Source organism: Xiphophorus hellerii, chromosome 20 (assembly GCF_003331165.1).
Source record: "Xiphophorus hellerii strain 12219 chromosome 20, Xiphophorus_hellerii-4.1, whole genome shotgun sequence".
In the NCBI taxonomy this organism is placed as follows: Eukaryota; Metazoa; Chordata; class Actinopteri; order Cyprinodontiformes; family Poeciliidae; genus Xiphophorus; species Xiphophorus hellerii.
In genome coordinates, this window is record NC_045691.1 from 13702987 (window position 1) to 13729034 (window position 26048).

At 38.6% G+C, this 26048-nt stretch overlaps 1 protein-coding gene across 3 annotated transcripts in view; it reads left to right on the forward strand.

Moving 5' to 3' along the window:
* The window catches only part of trim62.1 (tripartite motif containing 62, tandem duplicate 1), a 46991-nt gene extending 25774 nt beyond the window's left edge, over positions 1-21217 (forward strand). For all 3 annotated transcript variants that reach the window (XM_032549901.1, XM_032549903.1, XM_032549902.1), the window contains exons 3-6: positions 5765-5860; positions 9033-9289; positions 13708-13823; positions 18061-21217. In XM_032549901.1, coding sequence (XP_032405792.1) covers positions 5765-5860; positions 9033-9289; positions 13708-13823; positions 18061-18611 — 1020 coding nt within the window. In that variant the 3' untranslated portion in view covers positions 18612-21217. The remainder of the gene's footprint in view (positions 1-5764; positions 5861-9032; positions 9290-13707; positions 13824-18060) is intronic.
* Positions 21218-26048: the final 4831 nt, after the last annotated feature.

The following is a 26048-nucleotide window of genomic DNA, read 5'->3' on the forward strand; positions in this document are numbered from 1 at the left end:
CGCCCTGGAATGTAAAGCACAGCTTGAACCTATTCATATTCACCAGAAACACAAGAGCTTAGAGTCTGACACTGCATTATTTTTGTTGCCCTGATTTTTGTATTTTTCTAACTTTTTATTTTGGATGATACAGAGAAGTGTTGATGAAAAGGTTCAGTCTTGGTTTATTGTCTGTATGCAAATAACCACTGCTTGCATGCTTACTGTAGCTAAAAAAACTGGCAAATTTATTTCCTTGCAATCAGCAGCTGAATTTAAAGATGTATGTCTTTTTTTTTTATGACCCGAACTGGAGAAGAGGGGATACTAAAGTTGCAGCATAAACTCTAGTAGTGAGTTCAAGGGTCAAAAAGCTGTGGAGAGTAGACATTTTTGACTTACCTTTGTTTGCACAGTCTGATCTGTTTGTTTTGCCAATAACATAAATCATGCTGCACTTGCATCCAACCAGTATCATACGTAAATTAAAACCCCAAACCAGGCTGCTGCTGGACCGTCCCTACTGTTCATACTCTGTAACGCTCTGACACGACTGCAGAACAGAGCAACCACAACTACACTGGCTACTCAAGGTGTAGTAGAATTATATTGTGCTACTTTGTGGTACTATTGTGATAATGATTAGAAAAAAAATGTACTTCTATGATTAAAAAAAACATTTTACTACTCTTTTGGGTAACTATATGGCGGTGGCTTAGTGGCACAGCATTCATATCTCCACAAGCACAAATATTCTTAAAAAACATTCCCATTTGAAATGGTCTTTTTCGGTTCGCCACTTATTTAAAAAAGTGATTGATATCACTAAACTGCACAGTAACTGCATTTAATCATATTTTTAAATTTACCGACACTTATTGACACCCTAATGGAACAAACGGCAGAGAAAATATCAAAAATGACGTTTCACATCAAACTATAAGTTGTTTTTTATTTACCATCAATAACTTAAATTTTCCATGATAAATCAATATTCTTAGATATTTTTCACCAGAACTGAAGCGATATAAATGCCCACCCCTACTAGGTAGGTGATGCTTTTGAATGGCATACCTGTAAGTCATGTCTTTGGATTCACACATTAGGTGACTCACATTGAGATAAACTGTTTAGCTAACCAATATCCCTGATTAAAATGACTCGAAAATAATAATCAGTACTGATTTTTCAGCTGTTATTGGTTAATCTTTAACCCTTCTTGCTAATAAAAGAAAGCCAAGCTTGAGGTAAAAATGCACAGCTTATATATACGTGAAAGTTTGTTAGCGTTGCTATTTACCGATCGAGGTCTGTTGCTAGTTCTTTGACTGCAGTCTGTCCTCTGGCTTCACTTAGTGCGGCGTTGAGCGATGTGAAAGGTCCGTGAACTGTGCAGACAGGAACACACGCGAGCTTGTCACTTTTCATCGGGTCATCGTCAAGACAGCCGGCCACTGAGATAAGCAAAGTGGCTGCTTGCTTTTTAAACTGTTCAACATTTAGGACTTTGTTTCCCCCTCTTTTTACATCAGTTTTTTTCTGCTAATATTTTACTTTTGCCAAATTGTATTTTCCTGTTCTGATGTTTAATGAAGATTATTCATTTTAGTTTCAAGTCATGACAACTTTTGGGAGTTTATTCAATATCTTACTAATTTAGTATTCCGATTACTAAATAGTTTGCACCCACACATCAAGTAATCATGTCTTTATTTCTCTTGGCACAATTTTTACAAGCAAACTGATTACTTTTTGTGAAAACTAAAGACTTTTTCTCTCTTCATTAAGTACTCCATGGGCATGACCTCGTGTCCCTTAATTTTGGAAGATCGGTAATTGGCTGATACTTAAGTAAAGCCGATCTCACCAGTCCCTAAAAATCAGTCGCTGCCTTTATTGCTGTGCTGTGAGAGAGATTTGACTGATAGACCCAACCAACAGATCATGTCTGCATGTTCACCCCGCTGTTGCCAAATCAGCAGCTGTCTTGCTGTATTTAGCAGCATTTCAGACGAAATATTGGTATCGCCCAAAATTGAAATCGGTAGTCCATACTAAAAGATTGATCATTCAGAAAACTATAATTGGTGTGACCTTAAAAATTACAAGTATGATTTCTAACTAAACCTTTTGCTTTAATGCTTATTTGATGGTATTTTCTTCATGTAAAATATGTCCTAGAGATTACTCGTACCGCAATAATGAAGGTTTTCTTGCTGTTATTTGCAGATCTTCTATTTACCTTTGTATCTGCAACAGAATTGGATGTTGTCAAATTGATTTAATGATGTCCCATTAAATCGCTGTGATTTCTGCTGGTTATTTCTGTGGTTTCCTACCAATGAACAGACATGAAAGGTTCCCCAATCATTAGAGGATGGATTTGTTCTGTATTACTGGTCCAGTAAGTGGCTCTATAGTGAGGTTTCATTACTTCTGTTTGCTTTTAATGATGCAGGCTGTGGCACATGTAGTTTTATTTAGCTCTTAGCGGAGGCTGGCTGTGAGGCTGGTGGATGTAATAAAGCTCAGAGCTGCCTTCTGCAGTTTTATTAAGGAACCTGTGGGGGGAAAAAAACTCTGCTATTTTATTCATGTCTTCTATGTATATCTACCTAGGAGCAGCTGACATGACAGGAGGAAGGAAATGACAGAAGGATGAAATGAGTTTTAGATTTATAATCCTTCAGACGTGACCCCCATTTCCTGCAGCTTGACGTCCTGAGGGAATGTCATGTCAGACTCGTGTTGGTCAGATTGGATGGACAGGAGGGAGACGCACGCGCACACACGCACACACACACACACTCCCACACACACAGACTCTGCTATGAGTGTTTGCTTATACTTGTTACCTTACCTGTGCTTTTAGTTTTTATGTTATTATATACACCAATTCTTTCCGTTTCATCACCTCTCCTAGCCATACAGCCCATCTCTCTGTATTTTCAAGATATTTTCTTGTGTATTCTGACTAAAAGTGTGCACTTTTTACTTTGCTAGAAATGTCATTCCAGTAAAATCTCCATGTGAAGGATGCGTTTTACTTCCAGGAAGATTACAGGATTATGTAATTGCGTGTTATACATGAGGTTTAGGGCCATAGAGGGGATAATAGCACCACCAAGGTTGATTTTTACTCCTTATAAAAGCTTCCTTTGCCTTTTTAAATCCAGACACACACTACCATTAAAAGTTTATTTTTAAGTGCTATTTTTCATTAGCATAATGGAGAGAAATGTTCAAACTGTACTTGTATAATATTTTGGAGGAGAGGGCTAAAATAGAGTTGAGCATTTGTCATGTTTATCTTTTACCATGATTTCTTAAATTCAAAGTAATGATTTAAAAAAACAGTTTACATTATCGTAGGGCTGGACGATATGGCTGAAACTTATATATACAATGTAAGTATTTCATATCAGTTTATTGATAGCTATTGATTTCTGGTAGTTTTTTGTTTTAAATATATGAAACTGATGGATTGATCTTTCTTGTTTTATCTACAGTTTTCACTCCACAGTTTATTTTTTAGCAGTTTGAGGCAGCAGTGGTGACCTTAAACTTCTGCAAAAAGTTACTCTGTAGGCTGTTGCTAGGTAACCAAAGAATGAGCGAGTTGCTAGGTAACCAAAGAGGAGTGAGTTAGTTGATTCCACCAGCCTAGTTTAGATCGCTCTGAGAGGTTGATAAGCTAAAGCCTTTCCTACATCTCCCAGAATGCTGTGCGGTTCTGGATCGCAGTTCAGTGAATATTCTTTATTTTTAATACTGGATATTTTATTACAAGTATTAGCTATTGATATTAATTACATGTCTATTGCAATATATATTTTATTGGTTCATTGTCCAGCCCTATATTTTCTGTATTGTTAATTTTTAACTTTTGTTTTTCTCCGCTGTTTTATCAATACATTTACAAATACAATTAAATATAGTTAATACATAATCTTGGTGATGCAAATAACCCTAAATAAGTGCATTATAAATGGAAATGTTTTTCAAGAGCAGTATTTGCGTTTGTGGGGGTTATTGTTTCTGTGTCATGCAGTCACATTCATACATTTACCTAAAAAAAGGTAGCAAATAGTTCTTATCGTCACCTTTATCGTTAACCACAAGATATTGTGATGAAATAGTAAATCCATATTTAATTTAAAAGCCGGTTCTTGTTGCTGCGTCTGTCTGACCTCAGTTGTGGTTAAAGTTGCCCTTCCCTGGTCAGTCAGTCAGCCAGGAGTGGAGCAGCATGTTTTCTCTGCCAGTCTGTCACTCCCGCTCTACCTCAGCAGCCGACGAACGGCTGCAGACAAATGTGCAGCGATGAGACGGAGAGCCCACTGAGCCTGCCGCACTCCTGTCATTAACATGGAGAGTCACGCTCCTTCCTCTCTGCACCAACAGACGGTTTCCTCGTTTCTGTTCTGAAAGAAACCTGGATTCATTTCCACAAATCTACAGTTGCACCTTTTTAAATTTTGCAGGGATTTAATCAAAAATCCTATTTTGATGCGTCTTCCAATAAAGATCTTTTCTTGCATTTATTCCAGTTTTTCACTTAGTGTTCAACTGGATTGTTTTTGTTTTTATGCTTCTGTTCAGAAGTGTCTCTTAGGTCAAATCTCATTTCTCTTTATGACCCTCACCTTAGAGTGGCAAGAATGGCATCCAAAGCAATCGTCTTCTTCTGCCTCCAACCATCCAGTTATACCAGCGCCCCAAACAGAATGAAACAAATTCAATTTACAAACTCATCAAAACGATACAGAAGAAAAAATATCTTCCATATCTGTGCTTTTCACACAGCAATGCGACCCAAATTCTATTTTAATTTATTTTTTGCCTATATGTGACCTACATCCAACTTTGTCGCATTAAGTTTTGTCCACCTAAATCAAATTAAATGGTCAACACAAATTAGTTTATAATGGATTTGTAGAAATTTAAATCAGATGTTGGAAGTTTTTCTATCTACTTCTGGTTTGTGGATTTTACTCATGTCTTCTTTCTTGAAGTTTTTGCTTCCTAAACACCAGCTATGTTTCACTGAAAACCTTGGACTTCATTCATAAAAAATAAATGTGGTGAAAATTATTTTTAATACCTTTCAGTTTCAAAAGCAGCCTGTTTTGATTAATATTTCTTTGTACGGCTTTCTTCATATTTCCATCCAGGACTTAAACCATGTTTTCTTTATAATTCTGCAAAATATTTCATTATCAAGTAATTATGAATGCTTGACTCGTTCATAATTACATTTCATGAATTTTTTTGCAAGTGATTTTTAGTTTCTGCTCAATAATCTCTTTTTGTAGCCGTTGTTTATTAGCGGCAGTGCATGCAGTTCGTAGACATTTTGTGGTTTAGTCTCTGCTAAACTCTTTAATCTCGGCACCTGTTTCTTGCCTCAGGCAGACTTGGAGGTGGAGTTCGCTGAAGCTTTTGCCTGCTGACTTGGGATGAGACCCAGTTTTCTCTGACGCAGCCAGAAATCTCCAGAGATTTCATATTCTCTTTCATATCTCACTCTCCATCTGGCTTATTTGTTTGGGAGTTGAGGATTAAATCTCTGCCGCCTCATATCCGATCAGACGGAGCTGTAACAAGTAATATAATTTTATCTTAACAGGATTTGGGAGGAAATGTATTCCCGCTGTTATTTCAGAGTAGCTATAATATTTCAGCTCAAAGTAAAAGTTGAGTGTTTTAAAATTGTCACAAAACAATTTTATCTGCTGCTCTGACACATTTCTGTTCATGTATCGATGATTTGTTTGTGCTGCAGAGGGAGATGAAGGAGCAGCTGGCTTCGCTGCAGGACAGCGAGAAGGGACACTCCGAGGCCCTCCATCTCCTGCGGAGACAACTCACGGAGACCAAGGTACTGGGAGCATTTCCCTTTAAACACAAATGTCATTTCTCACACAGAGACTTCAGCTGTTGAGATCACTGCCACTTTCTCTGCAGTGTGTAAACTCAGCAGCTCCAAATTACTGACATCTGAAGGTCCAGAGAAGCTGTATAACCTATTTATTGTCAATATGGGGTTGTTATATTTTTGTGTTTTCATTAAAAAGGCCCTTGATTCTGGACTTTTAGGTGCGGCGGTTTATTTTCCTACTTGAAGGGCCAGATCTTATGTCATATTAAGATGCTCAGAAATGCTTGCTATGTTTAAAGTTAATGTTTTATGTAATTATTTAGACATTACTTGCCCAGTATAGGTTTTGTTGTGTCAAGTGAGTCAAATCTGTTAATAACTTTATAATTAGAAGGCTTGAGATTTACTGGATCCAAACAAACAATTACCAGAACTCACCCTTTCAAAATAAGAGAGTCCAGCTCAGATTAAATCCTCCTCCTGCAGGTGAAACACCAAAATCCAGTTTTCAATCTGCTCATATGTAGGAAATGGATCGTTTATTAAGTAGGTGTGGTGTGTTTGGTTACTGACTCTCACTTCCACAATGCTTTGGGTTGCCAGGTGATTTCTAACATGACCTGAGTAGCTTTTTAATCTCGAGTCGTTGTGTTAATAAGTTCATATTTGCTCACCACCTCACACATCTTTACACTCACATTCTCTCCTGTCACAACAAACCCTTCAGTTGGATTCACTGGAAGCTCATGTCTGATTTCCAAGAGGACCTTAGAGTTTTTATTTCCCCAAATATTTTTGTTAAAGCCTCTGCATGACGTTTCTGCATCGCTCGCCTTCTTGCCCTGGTCTTTTCTGTTTTATCGACTTTCTCCGACTGCCTGATATAGGTCGTTTAGCTCACTGGAAATGAGCTGATCTCATTAGCTTTACATCCATTTGCAGAGAGTGCAGTTCCTGGAAGTGGGCCACACTGACAGCATTGATCTTTGATGCATTTAGGTAGCTGACAATGAAATGACTTTCGGCTTTTGCTCTTCATTTAGTTCAGAGTTGAAGGGACGAGTTCTCGCGCCAGAAGCAATTCAGACTTTACATCTGTTGTCCTCCTGCTCTTCTTTAGGTCTGTGAATTTAGCTGCAAATCGTTACCTTTACTTCACAACTCTTTTGCCGTTTTGTGCTGTAAATTGAAATTTTCTATAACCTCACCACGGGTTTGCTGGATGAAAAATACTCAGCCTGACGTCTCTGACGGCTGCAGCCACCCACTCAGTGCCATCACAACCTGCTGGGCCCAAACAACAAACATGTCGGTGTGACTGATAACTGCTCCGCTGCAGTCATCCTCCCCTTTCTCCACACGATCAGTTAAACTCTTAACTAGGTAGGAAATCTTTGACTCGCCGAGGAATCGTCGTTCTAACGAGCTCACACAGGAAGTGAGAGATTACCTGTCTGCACTAGCCAGCAGGATCTGCTTGAAAGGAGGAAATTGTGGGTGTGAGGAATTAAAAGTTCAGAGATACAGCTGCTGTTTTTAAAAAAGTTAGAGTAGAAGTTGTAAAATAAGAGTTTGACTGTTCTATTGAGATGTGGTTGTATGAAGTCGATAAAAGGTCACATTGTCATTTTGAGACCATTTTCCACTAAAAATGCAAGTCTCAAAAATCAATAAATTAATTTCTAAAGAAGATTTAACACTGGAAATGTAAGTCATTTTGATAATCCAAAATAAATAAATAAAATGGATTATGAAGTCTATGTAAACAAACTTGCCCTTCAAAATATACAATAGAATATACTTTATTGATCCCCAAGGGGAAATTGATTAGTTGACAATCATCCAAGGTCTTAAATATTAATAATACAAATATAACCAGAAGATATAAAGTTTATAATATATATAAATGTATACCTAAGAGTAATGTAATAAATAATATATTAATCATACTGCCAGTTGGGACTTTTGTGGGGTTAAAAAGTGTAAACTTATCATTTAAACTGACCGCTGTGTACTGGTATCAAATGTTTGCAACATTTTTCTTTTTTTTTCACGTCTCTTGTGTGATTAAGCGAACCGTCTTGCTGTGCACCATTTTTGTAGTTTGTCGATTAAACGCCTCAGTGATTGTGAACTGTCAGTAAGACGGAGACAGCCCATTGGTTATAGTTTTGTTTTCCAGTGTGGGAAAACTGTATTGGATGATTGCATTTTAGATGCAGATGTATTTTTAGTTGCTTCCGTTTTACAACAAATGCCACATACCGTCTCTCACAGGTTAAGTGGTTCACTTCAGCTTTCTTGTAGCAACAAGCTCAAAATTTCACATGCTCAAATCTTATTGGTCGCTTGATTGGAGGAGCGTAGGCGACTGTCGCCTTATTGGTCAGGTTCCATAGGAAACGAATGGAGAGGGACAACGTCGCCTCCTGTGTGTGTTGAGACCTGAAAAGAAAAGGTCCGAAATGAAGCTTTTCGTCCTCCAATCTCTTTGGTTGAAAGAAATTTGATGGAAACAAACAAGCAAGCAGCTCATTTTAATTTGTAATGGGATTATTTGATTTATTCCTTGTAGCGACAGGCCTGCCTGCATGTATGCAGTTTTGTTTGTTTTTAATCAGGCCTTCTGTTCTATGCAAACACTCATTTCTTTAAGTGCACATCTTATTTTTTTTAAATCGTTTCTCCTCTGGATTCTTCATTGTTACTTGAACCTGCTGAGATTTTTAATGGATTCATCTCCTCTGTCTGCCCACCTGTCCTCCCACTCATTTTCTCTTTAGTGACTGTTCATGTTTGCCTTTTATTTTTTGTTTCTTTTTTTCTGCTTCTGTACAGGCGTCTGAAATGCTCCTTATTTTCAGGTTAGATAGCTGTGTACACATATTACTCCCGAGAGCTTCACAAAATCAATACATCTACATGCTGAATCAATGAATTACTGTTTATGTAATATTAACAGAGTTTAGAGTACTGTGCAAACCCTTGATTTATTGATTTTTGTGTAATTAAAGTTCAGCCATTGTGACCTCAACTCTACAAACAAGCTAACAGCGGTCAGGAAATCTGCACTGAAGCTCTTTGACCTGCATTTATCCATTCACCATCTTACATGGGTTCAGCTTTTATAACCAGGACATTTTTTTTCTTCTTCTTTTTTTTTTCTTTTCAGTCTTCAGCCAAGAGTCTTCGTGCAACCATCGGCGACGCGTTCGAGCGGCTTCACCGCTTCCTCCGAGAGCGCCAGAAGAGCATGCTGGAGGAGCTGGAGATGGACACGGCCCGCAAGCTGGCCGACATCGAGCAGAAGATCCAGTGCTACAGCCAGCAGCTGCGCGACGTCAAGGAGGGCATCCAGATCCTGCAGGAGCGCCTCAGCGAGACGGGCCACCACGACTTCCTGGAGGGCGTGGCCATCACATCCGAGAGGTAGGTGTGATCTGCTCAGAGCCTCAAGTGTGAATAAATGTGCTCTAAAGCAGTGTTTCTCAAACTGTGGTCCCTGGACCACCGGTGGTCCACAGGCGCCCCCTATTGGTCCGCGAGGTACTGCATGTAAACAACCATTTATTTGCTGTGATGTGAGCTCAAAGTGCAACGCTACAATTGGCTTAGTAAAGGATTATGTTAATAAAAGCTTAAGATATTAGTGGAAAGAAAACAACGCCAGAATAATATAATTGGAGGAAGCCAAGTCGTACCTGCTGAGAGTTTTGATGTAAAGTTCAGTAGCGATTTGATTCTTTTGAACGGTCTCCAGCAAAACGAGAACTGTTCTTTGTTTTTTACAACTTTACTCGCTTATAATGCTTTGCTCACCCATCAACAACTATTATTTTTATTTAATTAAAAATGATTAAATTAATTAAATACGATAAATAAAACTGATAGTAACTGGTTGATAATTTTATTTTTAATGGTGCAAAAAAGGATTTTTGTTTGTCACAGCAACTAAAATCCATTTTTATTTTATTTTGCTTCTAAATTACAAATAGCCCTAAAATGGTATTCATGCACACAACATCCGGTAGTAAAAACAACTTCTTTTTTGTTTTCTATGTGTTTGACATCATTGGGAAGCTTCCAGACTTTCAGAATATGTAAGTAACTCAAAATGCCCCAAATAGATTGTTCATTTGGGGCAATTTTGAGTTAGGTGGTTTGTGAGTGTTTGTTAAATGGATTAAATAGTCCTCAGCCTGAAAAAGTTGCTCTAAAGTATTGGATTTGTTAAAATAGTTCAAAATGTGTTGAGTAGATTAGAATATTTGCAGTATAAAAACCAAAAGACGGATAAAAAGAAGCTGTGGAGGAGAGGAGAAGAATCAATGGATGAAAGTCGCATACAACACAAGTCCATAAGAAGTAAACAAAATCACCAACCATTTGAAATTTAATTAATTTTAAAGGTTTTCTAAAAGGATGAATGAAGTAGTGGATTGAAGAGCTGATGACAGGTTATTCCAAACTTAAGCGTATTTTGCTTACAAGCTGTTCTGCACAACAGTAAGTAAAAGTCACACACAGAAGAAATGCGAATACTTGGTAAAAAAATCTTTGGAAAAGCTACTGGCAAATCACTAGCTTCACACTAAATATGGTCAAGATCTTGCGGTTTTTTTTATTTTTTATTTTTAAGAAGTGCATATGAAGGCAGTCAGTTTGAAAAATTCATCACTTTTAAAACTAACGCACATATAAATGTGTGGAATGTGTGGGCAGTGTTGTGCAAAGGCTGCTGACTGGTTGGAGAAAGTAGAGATTTGAGCAACGGCTCCAGCTGATCCCTGAACAGATGGAGCTTTTGGGCCGAATTAAACCAGCTGTAATGTCTAATCAGGAGGTGGATGATGAGGATTTATTGGAACAGTTTGATATCTTAAAGCATTAAATAGTGTAAGAGCAAAAAACAGCCGTTGAATGGCAAATTTCTTCAAATAAAATAAATTGTCATTAAAATTTAGTAATATCTGGCTTACATGATTTAAGATAATTCATTTAAACTAGTTGGGGGAATTTAAAAAGCTCCTTGTAGACGAGCAGGTAAAATTGAGTAGTTTTAACTTTTCTGATATAGCTAAAATGGTCAACAATATTATCTTCTGTATTTACTCTAGAACTATAGTTATGATCCATATTATATTCTTAGCTTTAATTATAACTTTTTTTACTTGCACAGAAGCACAGGAAAGTGACTAGACATGAAATGCAGTTTAAAGAAAGGAAGAAGTTGATTGTCTTAGTGCTTTATGCAAACAAAAGCTGGGCGATTATGGCTGAAAAACGTGTTGTGATATCTGAAAATACTGCCAAGCTGGTGATGTGACCGTTCCTGTTTTATCCACAAATTCCTCTCAACATGTTGTCCTCATTTTCTCCTTTCCAGTTTTTTTATTATTATTATTTGAATTTGTGAGACATGGTGGCAAAATCTTAAACTACTGCTGTGCAATTTAAGATTGCACAGCAGCAACAACTCATCAGGTTGTTGCTAGGTAACCACAAGTTACTCAGGAGGTCGTTGCTCGGTAACCAAAAAGCAAGTGAGTTAGTTAATGCCACCAACTTTTCTTAACTAGCTGTGAGAGGTTTAGCTGCTAGTCTTTTTTCTGCCTACATCTCCCACAATGCTGTGCGGTTCTGCATCTGAGTTCAGTGAAATTATTGAATATTCTATCAGACGTATTATCTATCGATATTGATCATGTAAATATCACGATGTATTTTGACTTATTGTGAAGCCATACTTCAATCACAGTGCATCTTCATGTCTTTGTCAGACATCTTGGAGGAAACCAATTAATGATAAGAAAAGGAAAAATTGTAGTTCAATACAAAACACAAAGCAAAGAAAAAAGCGAGTTAAGTCGAATTTCCATCTTGAGTTTGTGGTTTTTAAAAAATATATCCTAGAGAAGAACCTGGCAAATCAACTCTGATGTTGTAGGAGTGGCTTTTTTTGTTTTGTTTTGTTTTTTAGAAGTGTTCCCCAGTCTGTAAAAATACAGGAAAGTATGGATTATATTAATTATATTATATTTCCATTCAGTTGTGTAAATATTGTCAGTCTGTTGTAATATTTGCCTGAAATTCTCAAACATTTGTATTTGTAACATAAAAATGCACCAAGTACTTCCCTGACGTTGAGTAAAGTTAAGAGTTTTAAATCAAATCTGTAATTTCAAGATTCTAGGAGTCCTGAAATTACGTTCAGAGTTAGGAGATCTCAAAATAAGCTCTTACTGCGCAGCGCCTCCATCTGTGTTTCTCATTTGCATTGCTGAGATAGAAAGTGGTGACATGTTTGACTACAAATGTGCTTCTTATGGTTCTGTCTGACGTCCAGCCTAGTGTCTCAGATAAAATTAAGTTTCCTGTGTGCCGGCGGAGAGCGTTAACGCCGTGTGGGGTTCATTCATATCTCAGAAAAGTAAAATGGCGCGACGTCAGATATTCATTACCGACTGGGGAAAAATCTCGGCACATATGACGAATATGAAAGTACTACAAGAACCAGAACAGTTAACAGTGGATAACAGTTCTGGTAGAGTGTGATTTTGTTATATTCCAGTTCTGAAAAAAACTGGATAAAATTTTTTTTTATTGTGGTTTGGAAAAAAACTTGAATTTCCAGACATCTTCTTCTTTCATTATCTAAAAGATAAAATACAGAATTTCTGGAAAACAAATATGCTTTTTATAATTCAGTTTCAGTTTAACACATTAGAATTTGATTTTCCTCGATCATTTATTTATTTTAGATTTTGACTAAAACGCTTCTAAAAGAAAAAAGGGACTTTTTACTTTTTTGGTTCTTTAAATTATTTTAATTATACGTTTGAAACCAAATCCAAGGTTCTTAGTCTGCTTTAAGAGCAAAGCTTTTAGATGGCTACCTTTTCTGAGTTTTGATAAATTTATTACTGGTTTCAAAGTGTGATTTTCAAGGAACTGCGTTCAGCTCATGTTCAGCTTTTACAGTTTTTTTGTTGTTGTTTTTTTAGTGTTATTTGAGCTTATTATAAGTTTATCTAGAAGACAAAATGCCTTTTGGGACCAGCTTCAACAATTTGTTTCATTATTTGTGGAAGAAAAAAACAACAAACCCAAATAAAGTGTAATGAAATACAGCTGAAAACGATCTCTGAAGCTGAGTTTGGAAAAATGTTGAGCTTTTAAGTGGAAATATTGTAGGAACAATGCATCTGTTAAAATGTAAGCCTTAAAATTAACACGGGATGTTTAGTTTAGTTATTGCATCATTGTGTGGACACAGCAGGACTGTTGACCTTTACTCGTGTTGTTTGCTTTCGCTGTTTAAACTGGTTTCAATTCTCCAGGTTATTCTAAGCAGTTTTGAGGTTTTGCTGCTTTTTGGCTCCATTTTCAGAGATTAGACCGTTTCTATTTCTGTCGCTCTGCAAGACAACACCAGCTCCTGCAGGAGGATTAATGCAGAACAGGACAGCTGCAGGTTAAGATGCACATTTTGGTAAGGGAGAAGCCGGAGTAAGCGGTGTTATTAATTATTTACAGCCTGTTTCTTAGACTAGGATGTGTCCCAGGTGAACGGAAATGTGTCAGCATGTAGAGTAGCTTTCTCTCCTTCACATGAAGGTTCATATAAAGGTTTTTTTTTTTTGCAAAGCGTGACCCGGTGCCCGTTCTGCCAGCTTCATCCTTTCAGCTCGTGATTAATGATGCTGTTTACCAGCTAATGGAAGATTTCAAAAAGCATAAATAAAAAGAAATTCATCAAGCATTGAAAGTTGGAGCTGCACAACGCGAGTCGATATTAAATTACAAATCACGACGTCAGCTCAGACTGTTGTTGATCTGTTTTTCAGGGTTAAAGGGAAGATACATGAAACCAATCTGACTTATGAGGACTTCCCAACGTCCAAGTACATGGGGCCCCTGCAGTACACAATCTGGAAATCACTCTTCCAAGACATTTCACCAGGTAAGGGAGCGCTACACAAACTACAGCCGTCAGGCTTAAAGGTTGTCTGACTGTGTCTGCTGCTTCGGAGACAAACAGATCAATATTATATCCTTCAATAAATATGTGGAAAATTGCTCTGATTTAAATGTTTAGCCGTTTGTTTTTAAAGCTAAAGCAGCTTTACTGGGGGTCGCGCACGTGTTGGCGATCCCATTTTGCTAGTTAAGCTTTGAGATTAAACAAACAAGATGCTGCTTGTTAATAAATGATGAGTTTCCTGTTGCATCTAATCATCCTTGAGCAACCAAGAGGGAAATTTCCATCTGTTACTGAGGAAAATTACCTTTTAGTTTTATGTTTTGGTTGTTAGCATTATAAAAAATGTGATTTATTAAAATATGTTCTCAATATTTCTGTATTCTGTGCACAAAATATGAAAAATTAATATTTGTTGTAACTACAGAGGTGGCTGCACTCAGAATCGACCATTTTACTTCTACCAGCGATAAGGGGAAATTTTCCTGCTAGTGAAGCAGCAGCTGTGGTTTTTACCAAAACATTTTTACAAAGACTGATATATAGAGAAAACTGTACAGGAGGACAGCCAAGATTCTTGTGGTCGTATAAATAGCAATACAAAAAATGCTAAGTGGAAACATCTTTTCCCAGAATGTGATGCATTTTTATTTTTCTGCTCGTGTTTCTGGGCCACTGAGACTTTCAGCTAACAATTTAACTTTTAATTAAAGCTGCTATTTCCAAAAATATATATCCAGTGTACAATAATGACTTAGAAACATTTGCTATTGTCTGATGCAATCACGTTTTATTGTTCAGGTTATAATTCTGTAAACTATTTGGAGCAGAAAAACAACACTGCACAGATGTTGTGGTAATAAGATAATGGATGCCATGTTGCTTGGGGCTGCATTTTGAAGCTGCAGATGAAGACAGATTTTGCCTTTTGCCTTTCAGCTCAACAAGCCGCAGCGTACGTCCAAATGAAAAATTGAAGGGCCTCAGCGGCAGATCGGCGCTCTAAATGCCTCACCCTGAGCCCAGACCCGTTTCTAATTGAAAAGCTACAGGGAGAGCTGCAGCTGGAGAGGATTTAAATAAATTTGCAGAGTGAAATAAATTTGCGAAGTCAAAATCCGCTAGGCTTCTATACATCCACTCAAAAAAGAGCGGAGTGCTTTGATAAAAATCAAAACGTGTTTTGCACAGCCTCCGGCTCCTTCTCAGGTGAGAAATTGTGATGCCTTTCAGTGTTTGAAGGTCCTGAGTGGAGCAGGACTTCTTGCAGCCGTCTCTCACTCGCAACACATAACTCAACAAACACACTGAGGATTTTATAATGTTGTTTTGCTCTCTCAATCAGTTCTCAGCCCGCGGGGAGGCCAGACAGTTTCTTGGCCTCTCTTGACTGGCTGCTAAATGGAACAATTGGTTGCGATCCATCAGCAGCAGTTGCCAGAGCGTCAACAAAGACATTCCTCCCATCGGCCCCGAAATTCACTGTTCGGAAAGCAGGAGCAGGCCGGGAGCTGGTTTTAAACCCCACTTATGTTTAGCAGGAGTTCGAATCTCCTGTTTCTTCATCTGACCCAAGCAGGCGCTCAGGCTATGAATCTTTAATGAGGTGATTGCAACAAACACTTGAGTTGTCATTGACCAGTGAACAAGCTGTCCTGGCCGCTGGCAGTTCGCCACAAAATTCACCTCCATCTATCCTTGCCGACGTAATTGCAGAACAGTTTAAAAGAAATGCATCACCACCCCTGAAGATGATTAATGTAAGAAAGTAAAATAACCATATTTTTTCTGTGATGAGCCTAAAAGTTAAACTCCTGTAACATAGTGATATGGCAGCATTGAACTGAGACGTTTTAAATAAACATAATTCAGGTTATTTTAATTTTTGTATTTCATTCACTCAATAAATATGAATAGTTCATGAAACTATTCATATTTAAATGATATCATGAATTAAAAGGAGCTGAAGAAGTATTGACATAAATCTGCATGGAGTGACAGTTTTAATAAAAATGTCAATTTTTTTAATAAAAGTTTCATACTGCAGCTTTAAGTAGCAGAGAAAAACAAAATCTACAAGCAAATATTCTTTCCTTCATTTGGCTCAGACAGAAAAAATAATGCTGCAGTTAATCGTCATTTATTTTTTTATTTTTGGTACTTTGACTTATAGTTTTTATACTTGCTGTAACATTAATTGTCCAGTTGGGACATACATCTGAATCTAAAAGTTAAACAAATGAATTTTTTAATCTTATATACTTAATATAAACAATGCCTACATTGGCCTGGCTGTTAACTTCCTGCGTGCGCTAGCTGTGCTGTCGTCATGTTTCAGCTTTGGGTTGTTTTTTGCATTCAATCGAAGATTTAAATTGTAAAATCTTAAACAATATTTTGAGTGCATTCACTAAATATTTGTCCTCTTGTATTCGATTTTCAGATGAGCTTTGTGAATCTTTGTGATGAAAATGTTTGCTATATTGATTTTACTCTGAACTGAACCGTTCTATACATATGGAGTTTTTGGAAAAGAATTTGTGATTTGTGAAAGCTTTTGCTTTAATTGAAGAAGCTAATTTCATCTTGTGTCGCATCGTATGTTAAGTTGGATGTATTGTTACTGCCCTGGCGGAGCTCTGAGCTGACCTACATCTGGGAAGCCATGCTTGCCAGAAGCTCCACTGGGTGCAAACCCTCCTAAAACGCATAACTGCACAGAGAATTAGACATTCTACGGAGCTGTGAACTGAAACTGCTCCTCCTTTCCCTATAATTACTGTCTCTGTGTGTTTTTACACTCCCAGCGTGGGTTGATGTATCTGAGACTGAGCTGTCCTGCAGGACGCTTTTCTTTGAAGGCCAGTGGCTAAAGATAAAACAGATGTGTGGTGTTGGTCACATGGATGCAGCGGTTGTGAAACTCTGGTCTGTTTCTCATTCCTGATCATTTTAATCAGCAGGAATATTTTGGGCTGTTGCCACACCTGATTTGTAAAGTTTCTCAGCAGCTCTACCAGTCGGCTCTGAATTGGCATGACTTCAAATAACATTGGAGCCTTTATCTAAGTCATAAAGTTAATGCTAACACAACACGAGTTGTAAACTGACCACAGAGCAGCTGAGAATGCAGCCAGAGTGAAGGAGTTACATCTGGAACACCAAACTTGGGCATAAGAAAATGGTCTTCATCTTTAAATTGTTTTTATTAAATTAAGTTTCACATGGAGATTTATCTATTGAAAAGGAGCTGAAACTGTGTGAGACCTAACAAACCGTCACCCTACCCAGGCATTTTAAAAACTCTGAGCTTTGTCTGCCTGGAATTAATCACAGTAACAAACCACCAAGTCACCAAAATACTTCATGTTAGGAAACATTGCAGTGATTGTTCAAGCCTCACTTTCCTCCACATGTGTTTTAATCACAAGAGTTTAGCTGCACCAGTAGTTAAAATGTTAAACCTTAGTTAAATTAAAACTTAAATGTTCTCTCCGTTTTCAGCTCAGAAAAGCAGAATAAGTTGGTCCTCTTTATTCGTACTCTAGTTTGTTTGCTTAGAAGATCCGGTTCGATTGGGGAGGTGTGAATGCACAATCAAACTTCAATAAGGACCAAGAAAAGCGAACACTGGTTCGCCTAAAAACCTAGGTCTTGGTTTGGTTGAAGTGAACTCTGGTGTGGTTTGAATGCATATGTGGATGCAAACAGAACGGAGATTGCTCCAAAAGCAGAAAGCGGACTATAGCGCAGGGCATTCTGGGTAAATTCAACCAAAAATGTAAAAGTCTTAATGCTCGTGGTGTTTTGCCAAAGACAAAAGAGAAAACCTGCAACCACTAAAATCTGATACCACTTCATTTTTGTTAAAAATTTGTGAGGAAAGAAGTTGTGCTCATATCTTCTTCAGAGGTTTTGTGTCATTTCCTTCAGTGGTTCTTGGTGCAGCGCCACCACAGGCAAGTGGGGGAACAGCTCTTTGAAAGGGTTTGGTTCATTTGACAGTTCGGTGTGAAAACATACCAAATGTCGCTATTTTGGTTGCCAATCGAACCAAATTTACTGAACTATCAGGTGTAAAAACACCCCTAGAAAATTCCATTTTAAAATATTTAACCATGCTTTGAAAATCAATGGAAAGGCTGATCTTCATGTCTGTTGATCACTTTTTTCTGTCTCTAAAATCTGATAGGTAACCTGTAATCTCTCTTACCAACAGTGCCAGGAGCCCTGACCCTTGACCCCATCACAGCCCACCAAAGACTGATCCTCTCAGACGATTCCACCATCGTGGCGTACGGGAATCTCCACCCGCAGCCTCTGCAGGACTCCCCGAGGCGCTTCGACGTGGAGGTCTCCGTCCTGGGCGCTGAGGGCTTCGTATCGGGCGTCCACTACTGGGAGGTGATGGTGTCGGAGAAGACGCAGTGGATGATCGGCGTGGCCAACGAGACGGTGAGCCGCAAGGGCAGCATCCAGATCCAGCCCAGCCGCGGCTTCTACTGCATCGTGATGCACGACGGCAACCAGTACAGCGCCTGCACCGAGCCCTGGACGCGCCTCAACGTCAAGAGCAAGCTGGAGAAGGTGGGGGTGTTCCTGGACTACCCGAAAGGCCTGCTCATCTTCTACAACGCAGACGACATGTCCTGGCTCTACACATACCGGGAGAAATTCACCTCAAAGGTCTTCCCTTATTTCAGCCCCGGCCAGAGCCACGCCAACGGCAAGAACGTGCAGCCGCTGCGCATCAACACCGTGCGGCTTTAAGGGGAAATGTCGCTGGTTGCAGATGACCAAACAGATGATTAAATCATAGGTGACAGAAATGTTTAAAAATGTATATTGGGGGTGTTAAAGTTTTTTGTTTTTTTTTTAGTTCTGTCAAGAATCATGCTTTCCGAAATGTTTATTTTTTAAGAACTTTAAAGTCGTCGTTTGCACTTGGACCTCATTGAGCATCCTGTTGGGAACAAAGATGACACTAAGTGGAGAAACTAAGTGGGCTTTGACAGACGGAGATGAAGAACAGGCCCAACTCACACTCCCAGGCGAATCGCTCTCACTATAAACTCTCGCCTGTCAGGCTCGATGTCGCCTGTTTGTTTCCAAACAAGTGCACCAGTGAAAAACAGCCACTTGTCTTCTTCTATACTGCTGGCTTCCGGTGCTGGATGTGATTGACGGGACTCCTGTTTGTTTTCTCTGTTTTTCAGACGGGGACTCACTCGTGTCAAGTGTTCTGGTATCTTGGAGTTGTTGCTGTTTTGTTTTTTAATAAGTTAATTTGTGGATTTTGGCTTCAGAAGAGCCTTAAATAAGAGAGTATCATTTTTGTTTTGGACTATTATGTTTCTCTGTGTAGTCCGTCATTGTGAAGAAAACCTGTGTGTGTGTGTGCGTGTGTGTGTTCTGTCTGTTTTATTTCTAAACACTTAAGAGCAGAAGAGCACTACTTGCAGTGTCTTGCAAAAGTATTCACACTTCTTGAATTTTTTCTCACATTACAACCATAAGTTCAATGTATTTTATGTGGCTGATCGACACAAAGTGAGTTTGAGCTTGTTAAGGAAAGTCTCTGAAAAGTGTGGCATGCATTTGTAGTCGGCCCCTTTTCTTTGCAAAACAGGTCAAGCCCAGGCTGGATGGAGAACTGGATGAAGTTTTAACATAGATTGTCCACTAGATTCAAGTCTGAACTTTGACTAGGCCATTTTAACACAGGCATCTATTTTAATCTAAACTGTTATTCTTCTTTGTTTTTGTTTTTTTGTATGTTGGTCAAAAAGTTGCTTGGTTCTGGTTTTCTTCTTGCCAGTCTTCCATAAAAGCCACATTTGAGAATTTAAGTGACAGATTCTTCCACCTGAGCTATGAATCGCTGCAAACCCTCCAGAGATGCCTTTTCATCATTTCTGAGGGTAAATAGTTGCACTGGTTTTATTTGTAAAGTGTTTAAGAGGGGTAAAAACAAATGCTTCCCCCACTTTTGTGTGTAAAAACCATAGAAACTCTTCATCATTCTACTTGTACATCATAATTATGCACTGCTCTCTCTTGCTTTCACATCATAACATAAAATGTTGGCTGTAACTTCATACAACATGGCTGCATCGGGGGTGTGAATACTTTTCTAATGCATTGTGCTCAGTAGGTAATTTTAAAAAGGCAGGACGTTGCTTAGGCAAATGCTGCTATTGGTGAAGCAAGGACCTTCTAGTTTGTATATAAAGTAAAAAGGAGGAAGTCTCCAGTGGAGTTGTTCATATTTAAGTTCCTGTCCTCTTCCTGAGACGTCCACATGTTTCTTCCCTCATCTTGTCTTAATATTAAATGGATATTAAATTAAGTAAATATTGATTCTTGTTGTCGAGGGAGGTGTGAGGAGAGTGCCACAGAGAACCAGTGTCCTCTTCTATTAATTCACCTCATTTGTTAGATGAAATTGAGCTGAATGTTTGGAGAAGAGGCAGTGGGCGGGTGAGTTATGTGCTGGTGTTGCATGATAATAAAAATCACAGATCATTCCTTTTGAGGCTCGGTCATGTTCATTTCTGTCCCATGTGTCTCACGTGCTCTTGTTTCATTGTTAGTCACCCACAAGTCCTGCTGTCTGGGGTCGCAAATCCAACTTCGGTTGTCGCTAATGAAGCTGAATGCCCAGGCAATGGAAAAAAAATAGTAATAATTGCACAATTCTTCAAGATCAAGTTGAAATCAACCAACAAATAATGAAACAAAAGCAGCAGCCTTCCTTTGCTATTGTATTTTTTATTTTTGCATTTGTGCGTGTGTCGTCTTTGTTGGTTTATAAAGTAAAAATTGGGGCAGTGCCCTCACTTCGGTAGGAAATGATTCTGGTATGTGCCGTAGAATGTGAGTCGAGCTGTGAGTCGGTGGCTGTTTTAACATGCACAGATCTGCAGGAGTCTCTGACGATCCTTAAATTATGAGTCATTTTTGCAGAGCAACACCTGGATCTGCTTGTTACCCACAAAAAGCCTGCTGTTCGGTTTATTTTAAGGTTTTAGGCTGAAGTTCCAGACACTATGGAGAGCTTTCTGATGTTCTGGTCTAAAGTGGATCTTGACATGCAGGATTAAAGAGAATTTGACTCCAGATTGTTTTGCTGCATTCAGTGGAAATATTACAACTAATAGGAGTTGTGTTGGGTCAATGTTGAATCTATTGGTAAAATATATATATATTATGCTCATAACTATGACACTTTATATGGATATAATGATGACTGTGTCTTTTGATGATGGCCTCTTCGCACCTGTTGTGTTTAAAAAAAAAAACACTTCAGTGGGCTTTTGCTGCTGGAGGATTGTGGGAAATGTTTTAATGTACAATAAACCACTATAAAAACCTGACTGTCTTCAAGTTTGTCTTGAAATTAATATTCTTGCTGCAGGATAAAAACATATCTGTGGGTAAATCTCACCATCAGGTGATTAAAAACAGGTCTGTCAACTCATCACAGAAAATACGTTTTGCATTTTTGTAGTGATTTTATTTCTTAAACATTAAATGTTGAGATTTTCACAAATATTTGGATTTGTGGTAATTCATAAAGAATAATTAATAGTAACTGAACCACCTGGTGTTGTCAGTCTCGTGTGTAGAATGAACTTTTCCTGTTTTTAAGCTTTTCTTTCTTCAAAGTTATTTTTTTTATTCCCAAAAGCACCAACACTGACTGCCGTGGCTACAAAACAAGCACAACCCTTCTTTTTAAATTTTAAAACATGGTCAAGATATTGATTATAGCACAAATAAAAAATGTATTACAATAAATTATATATAATAGTTCCATAAACAAGTCAATATTAATGAATATTAAATGTTAATTGAAATTTTGATTGAGTCCTGCTTTTAAAATAGATAAAATAATTAAATTATTCATCAACTGAGGGGTTTTTCTTTCTTAGCGGTGCAAAGACAGGGACACAAGCTGAAGAAGACGCACTAAAATTGCAATATCATCTAAATGCACTGCAGTCCTAAATTAAAATGAACAGTGGGCAAAAACTTGAATAGCAAAGCTTAACCAAACAAAACACATGGATCTGTTGAGCATGTGAAAACTACGAAGCATATTGTTTGTTACAGCAGCATAAAACAAAGGCTAATATTTCTAGTCACACGCTTAGCCTGTTTAGCTTAGCATAGCTTAACTTTTAGCATACAGGAGCTAAAAAATATAGTCTTACTTTTAGTGCCCTTATGCTAACTCTCTGCAACTTATCAACTTAAAGTGAAAATTATTGAGTCATTATAGACTACAAATTTCAAGCTTGTGGAAAAATTATCCCTTTTTCTCCTGTGTGTGTGTGTGTGTGTGTGTGTGTGTGTGTGTGTGTGTGCGTGTGTGTGTGTGTGTGTGCGCGGGTGGGTGTGTGTGTGTGTGTGTGCGCGCGCAGTAGACTGGAGCCGTTTTCTCTTATTTCACAACATGAACTTGCCAATGGGGTGGAAACTAGCTACTTGGTTACTATCTCGTGTATTTGCGTGTAAATGTTCAACAATGTTCATATTAATGGCGGTTTAAAAAACAAAGCAAAACAAGAGCATTTTTGTAATAAATGGACAAGAAGTGTGGACAAAATGCAACCCAGCTAGCATGACTGAACGCTCAGACAGCGTCCCATGAACGTTCCCAAGCACGTTCGGCGAAGGCTGCTAACGGAATCGACCGTTACAGATCGTGTGAGACGGACAATGAAAAGACGCTGCGACCGATCTCCTACTATGACATGGTTCGAGGAGCTTCGTGGCCCGAACGGAAAGCCGCCTTCTCAAATGAAACATATGAGGAGCAGATGAGTCCCGTTCAACGGCCTTGTAGAGAACGTTCAAGCTCTTCACGTGAACGACACGGTTCTGGTCACTGGCAAAGTAAGTACTAACAGGTAGGCCATGTTTGTCTTAGCTTGCAGATAAAAGCTACATTAGCTAAAAAAAAAAAGCTGTGACTGAGTAGTACTTGTAATGTGCTGATATTGTTAAGTTTTAATAGGAACAAGAAGAGAGCTAGTTCTAAGCTTGTACTTTGTTTATTGTTGTCATAACATCTACATAACAATTTCCTACCAAGATGGCTGTCAGTTACAAAGCTCCCGGAAGTGACGTTACATGGTAACTATTTTCATTTTGATGCCCATCAAAATCTTTACATACAACATTTGCCAAAAAGGTTAAAATGACCTGTTTCAATGACATTAAAGACAATAAAGGCAAAAATAATGATAAAAAACACTTTATTCTACTATGCTGTATGTAAATAAGTGGTATTGTCAGTAATACTTTAATTACAAAAATGTATCTTGTACAGCGTATCAATTTTAATGTGATGGGATTTGGATACATTCAAAATAATAAGGTGATATGATATGATAAGGTTGAGAGCTCTGGAGGCGGTGGTCAGGTAGGGTGGCCTAGCAGATTTCAAAGATTTCTGTAAATATAAGACAGTTTTTGTAAACTGAGAAGCCAAAAATGAAACATATGAGAAGCAGATGAGTCCCCATTGAAACACAGGAGTGCTTTGCCTCTGCTTGTTAACACTTGATCCCTCCCTGTCAGAGCTTCATGGCACATATTTCAGTGGATCGTTGCCAAACTTCCAGCTGGGAGGCGGGAAGCTGTGCAATCTTTTTCATCGCTCTGCCTCGTGTTTTTGGCAACTGCGCAAGGCTCAGGGCGTGCGACATGCGGAATGAAAGAGATGTCTCCTGGAGTTCGGTGTTTTTCTCGCTGCGAGTGAGCCACAGCCGCCAACAAGTCCCCCTGCGTTTGCCATCTGTGGTGCATCCAAGTGCGCGGTTGTTGAACTGCAAAATAAATGGTTTGATGTTTCAAAAATCGTGACAAAACGTTGATGGCTGAGTCACGCTCCGTGTAGAAGTGCTTTAGAAAAGTGGGCAGGCATGCCTTTTTGCTTCATTACTTCACACTTGAAAGCAGTTGAGTCTTGTTGCATCATGATTGCAGCCACTTCTCAACAAAGAGCACACAGTTTGAGACAACAGGCCATACTCATCATGCTGCCTCTGAATGTGGGTACGTCTCTCAGCTCAACGCAGTGATTTTTATCAGAGGACAGAACGCCTGTCCTGTCATGAACACGTTGTTCCTGGGGGGAACATGTCCATTAAACAGCCACTGAAGTCTCCTTAGAGAGATTTGATTCCTGTGTGCTGCGGCTCTCCTGAGGCAGGAGTGTGAGGTTTCTAATCTTGCAAGCAATATGGGGACGAAAAGCAGAAATGACGCCTCCATTTTCATTCTGGTTACCAACAAGACTTTCAGCTATGATGCTGGTGGCATGAACAGACTCATCATCGGTGTTATTGAATGTTCTGGGATTACTTACAGTGCTCGGTGGCTGGAGGCCTGTTATTAAGCTCTCAATGTGAAACAATGAGACAAAAGATGCCCTCATTTTCTGCGTTTCCATTACAAATGTCCAAAAAAACTTTGTCTATATTCCACTAATGTAAAAAAAACAACACAATTTTGCAATTGCAGTGTTTCCATTAAAGGGGCTGTATTATGTGTTTTCCAAGCACTTAGTGCTATTTATAACATAATCAAGTAACTATATTACCTTCAGTTTTTATAAACATACTCTGTATATTAAACATGACTTAAAAGAAATACCGTATTTTTCAGACTATAAGCCGCTAATGTTTTCCTACACTTTGAATCATGCAGCTTGTAGCCCGGTGCGGCTTTTCTGTGGATTTTTCTTCTCTCTTTAGCAGGAAGTGAATCATTGGAAGTCAAAATTGGAAATCAAAGAAGAAAGCTCTAATTTTCATCTAGAACAAGCACATGCTAGCGGCAGAAATGTTTTCAAACTCATATGATGCAGCTTGTAAGTTGAAGGCTATCGATCTGGCAGTACAGATCGAGAGCCGCTGCTCGTAAGCTCGGCGTGAACGAATCCATGGTTCGGCGTTGGAGACGCCGGACCATGGCGTCTCCATGGTTCATTTATTAAGTGAAAAACCGAGAGCGGCGGAGATACCAGTGGTTTATGGCCCGGTGCGGCTTACATATGTACGTTTCCAGTTTGTTTTTTGTTTTTTTAAACTTGTAGGTGCGGCTTATAATGAGGTGCGCTCTATAGTCCGGAAAGTACGGTAATTGTGCCTCTGTCTCTTTCAGAAGCTCCTGCTCTTTCCGACACTCCCCTTCCTGCTCATCATCACAACACCCTTCGTTTTTACCAGCTTACTGAGAAGTAGTTCCTAATAACCTGAGTAGATGCGCAATTCCACCAGGTGTTTGCCTCTGGCTAGTCTGAAGGAGCCGAGCGGGGGAGTCGTGGGGAACGGCCACTCAGTCAGGCGGAAACTTGGAAGCTTTTAAACTGCAGCTCCAAGGAGAAGGAAGAGATTATAACATTTAGAAAAACTCAAAAAAGTCGATTTTACAAAATACTGCTCCTTTAGATAAGAAATATAATTAAAATCACGCATGAATAAGTTTGTTCTCACCATAAGTCATTAGAAAAACATGCTGCACTGTCATTCTCCTACAACTTCCTGTCTGGTTGTTGATCCCATGTGATGTGAAAAAAGCTTTTCCATTGCAAGTTTGCGAAATAGTCTAATTTCAATATGGCTGAAAAACCACTTCATCCTATCCTAACACTTTTTTTGGAAAAATGTGAATTTTTTAAAAATGGGAATGTCTCTATTATGCAAATGTATTTTTATTTAAGTCCATATATGGACAATGGAAACACAGCTACAGTCTCATCGCCCCACCGGCTCCCAGGATGTTTCAGAGATGATTTTGAACATTTGTTTGTTTTTAAAGATGTTAAAGGCATTGCAGCTTCTTATTTATGTGACACCTGGCCCAGTCAGGGCTTTTTGTTCTGCTGACCAACATCTTTTGGAAGTCCTCAGGTTAAAGTCCAGACCGTGGGGTGACCATTCATTTGATGGAGGCGGTCCAAAACTCTGGAATTCATTACCTTTTTAATTGTGGCTCATCAATGATCCATTTTTGTTTAAGTCTAAACTAAAACCACATTTGTTTAGAGCCGTGTTAGCACACTGTGACTCTTATGTTTCTACCAATGTTGTCACCGTGTTTTTATTATAATCTGTTTAATCCTGCATGAATGGAAAGCAGTTTGGTTCAGTAAATGTTGTAAAGTGACATACAAACTAATTTTATTATCTGACT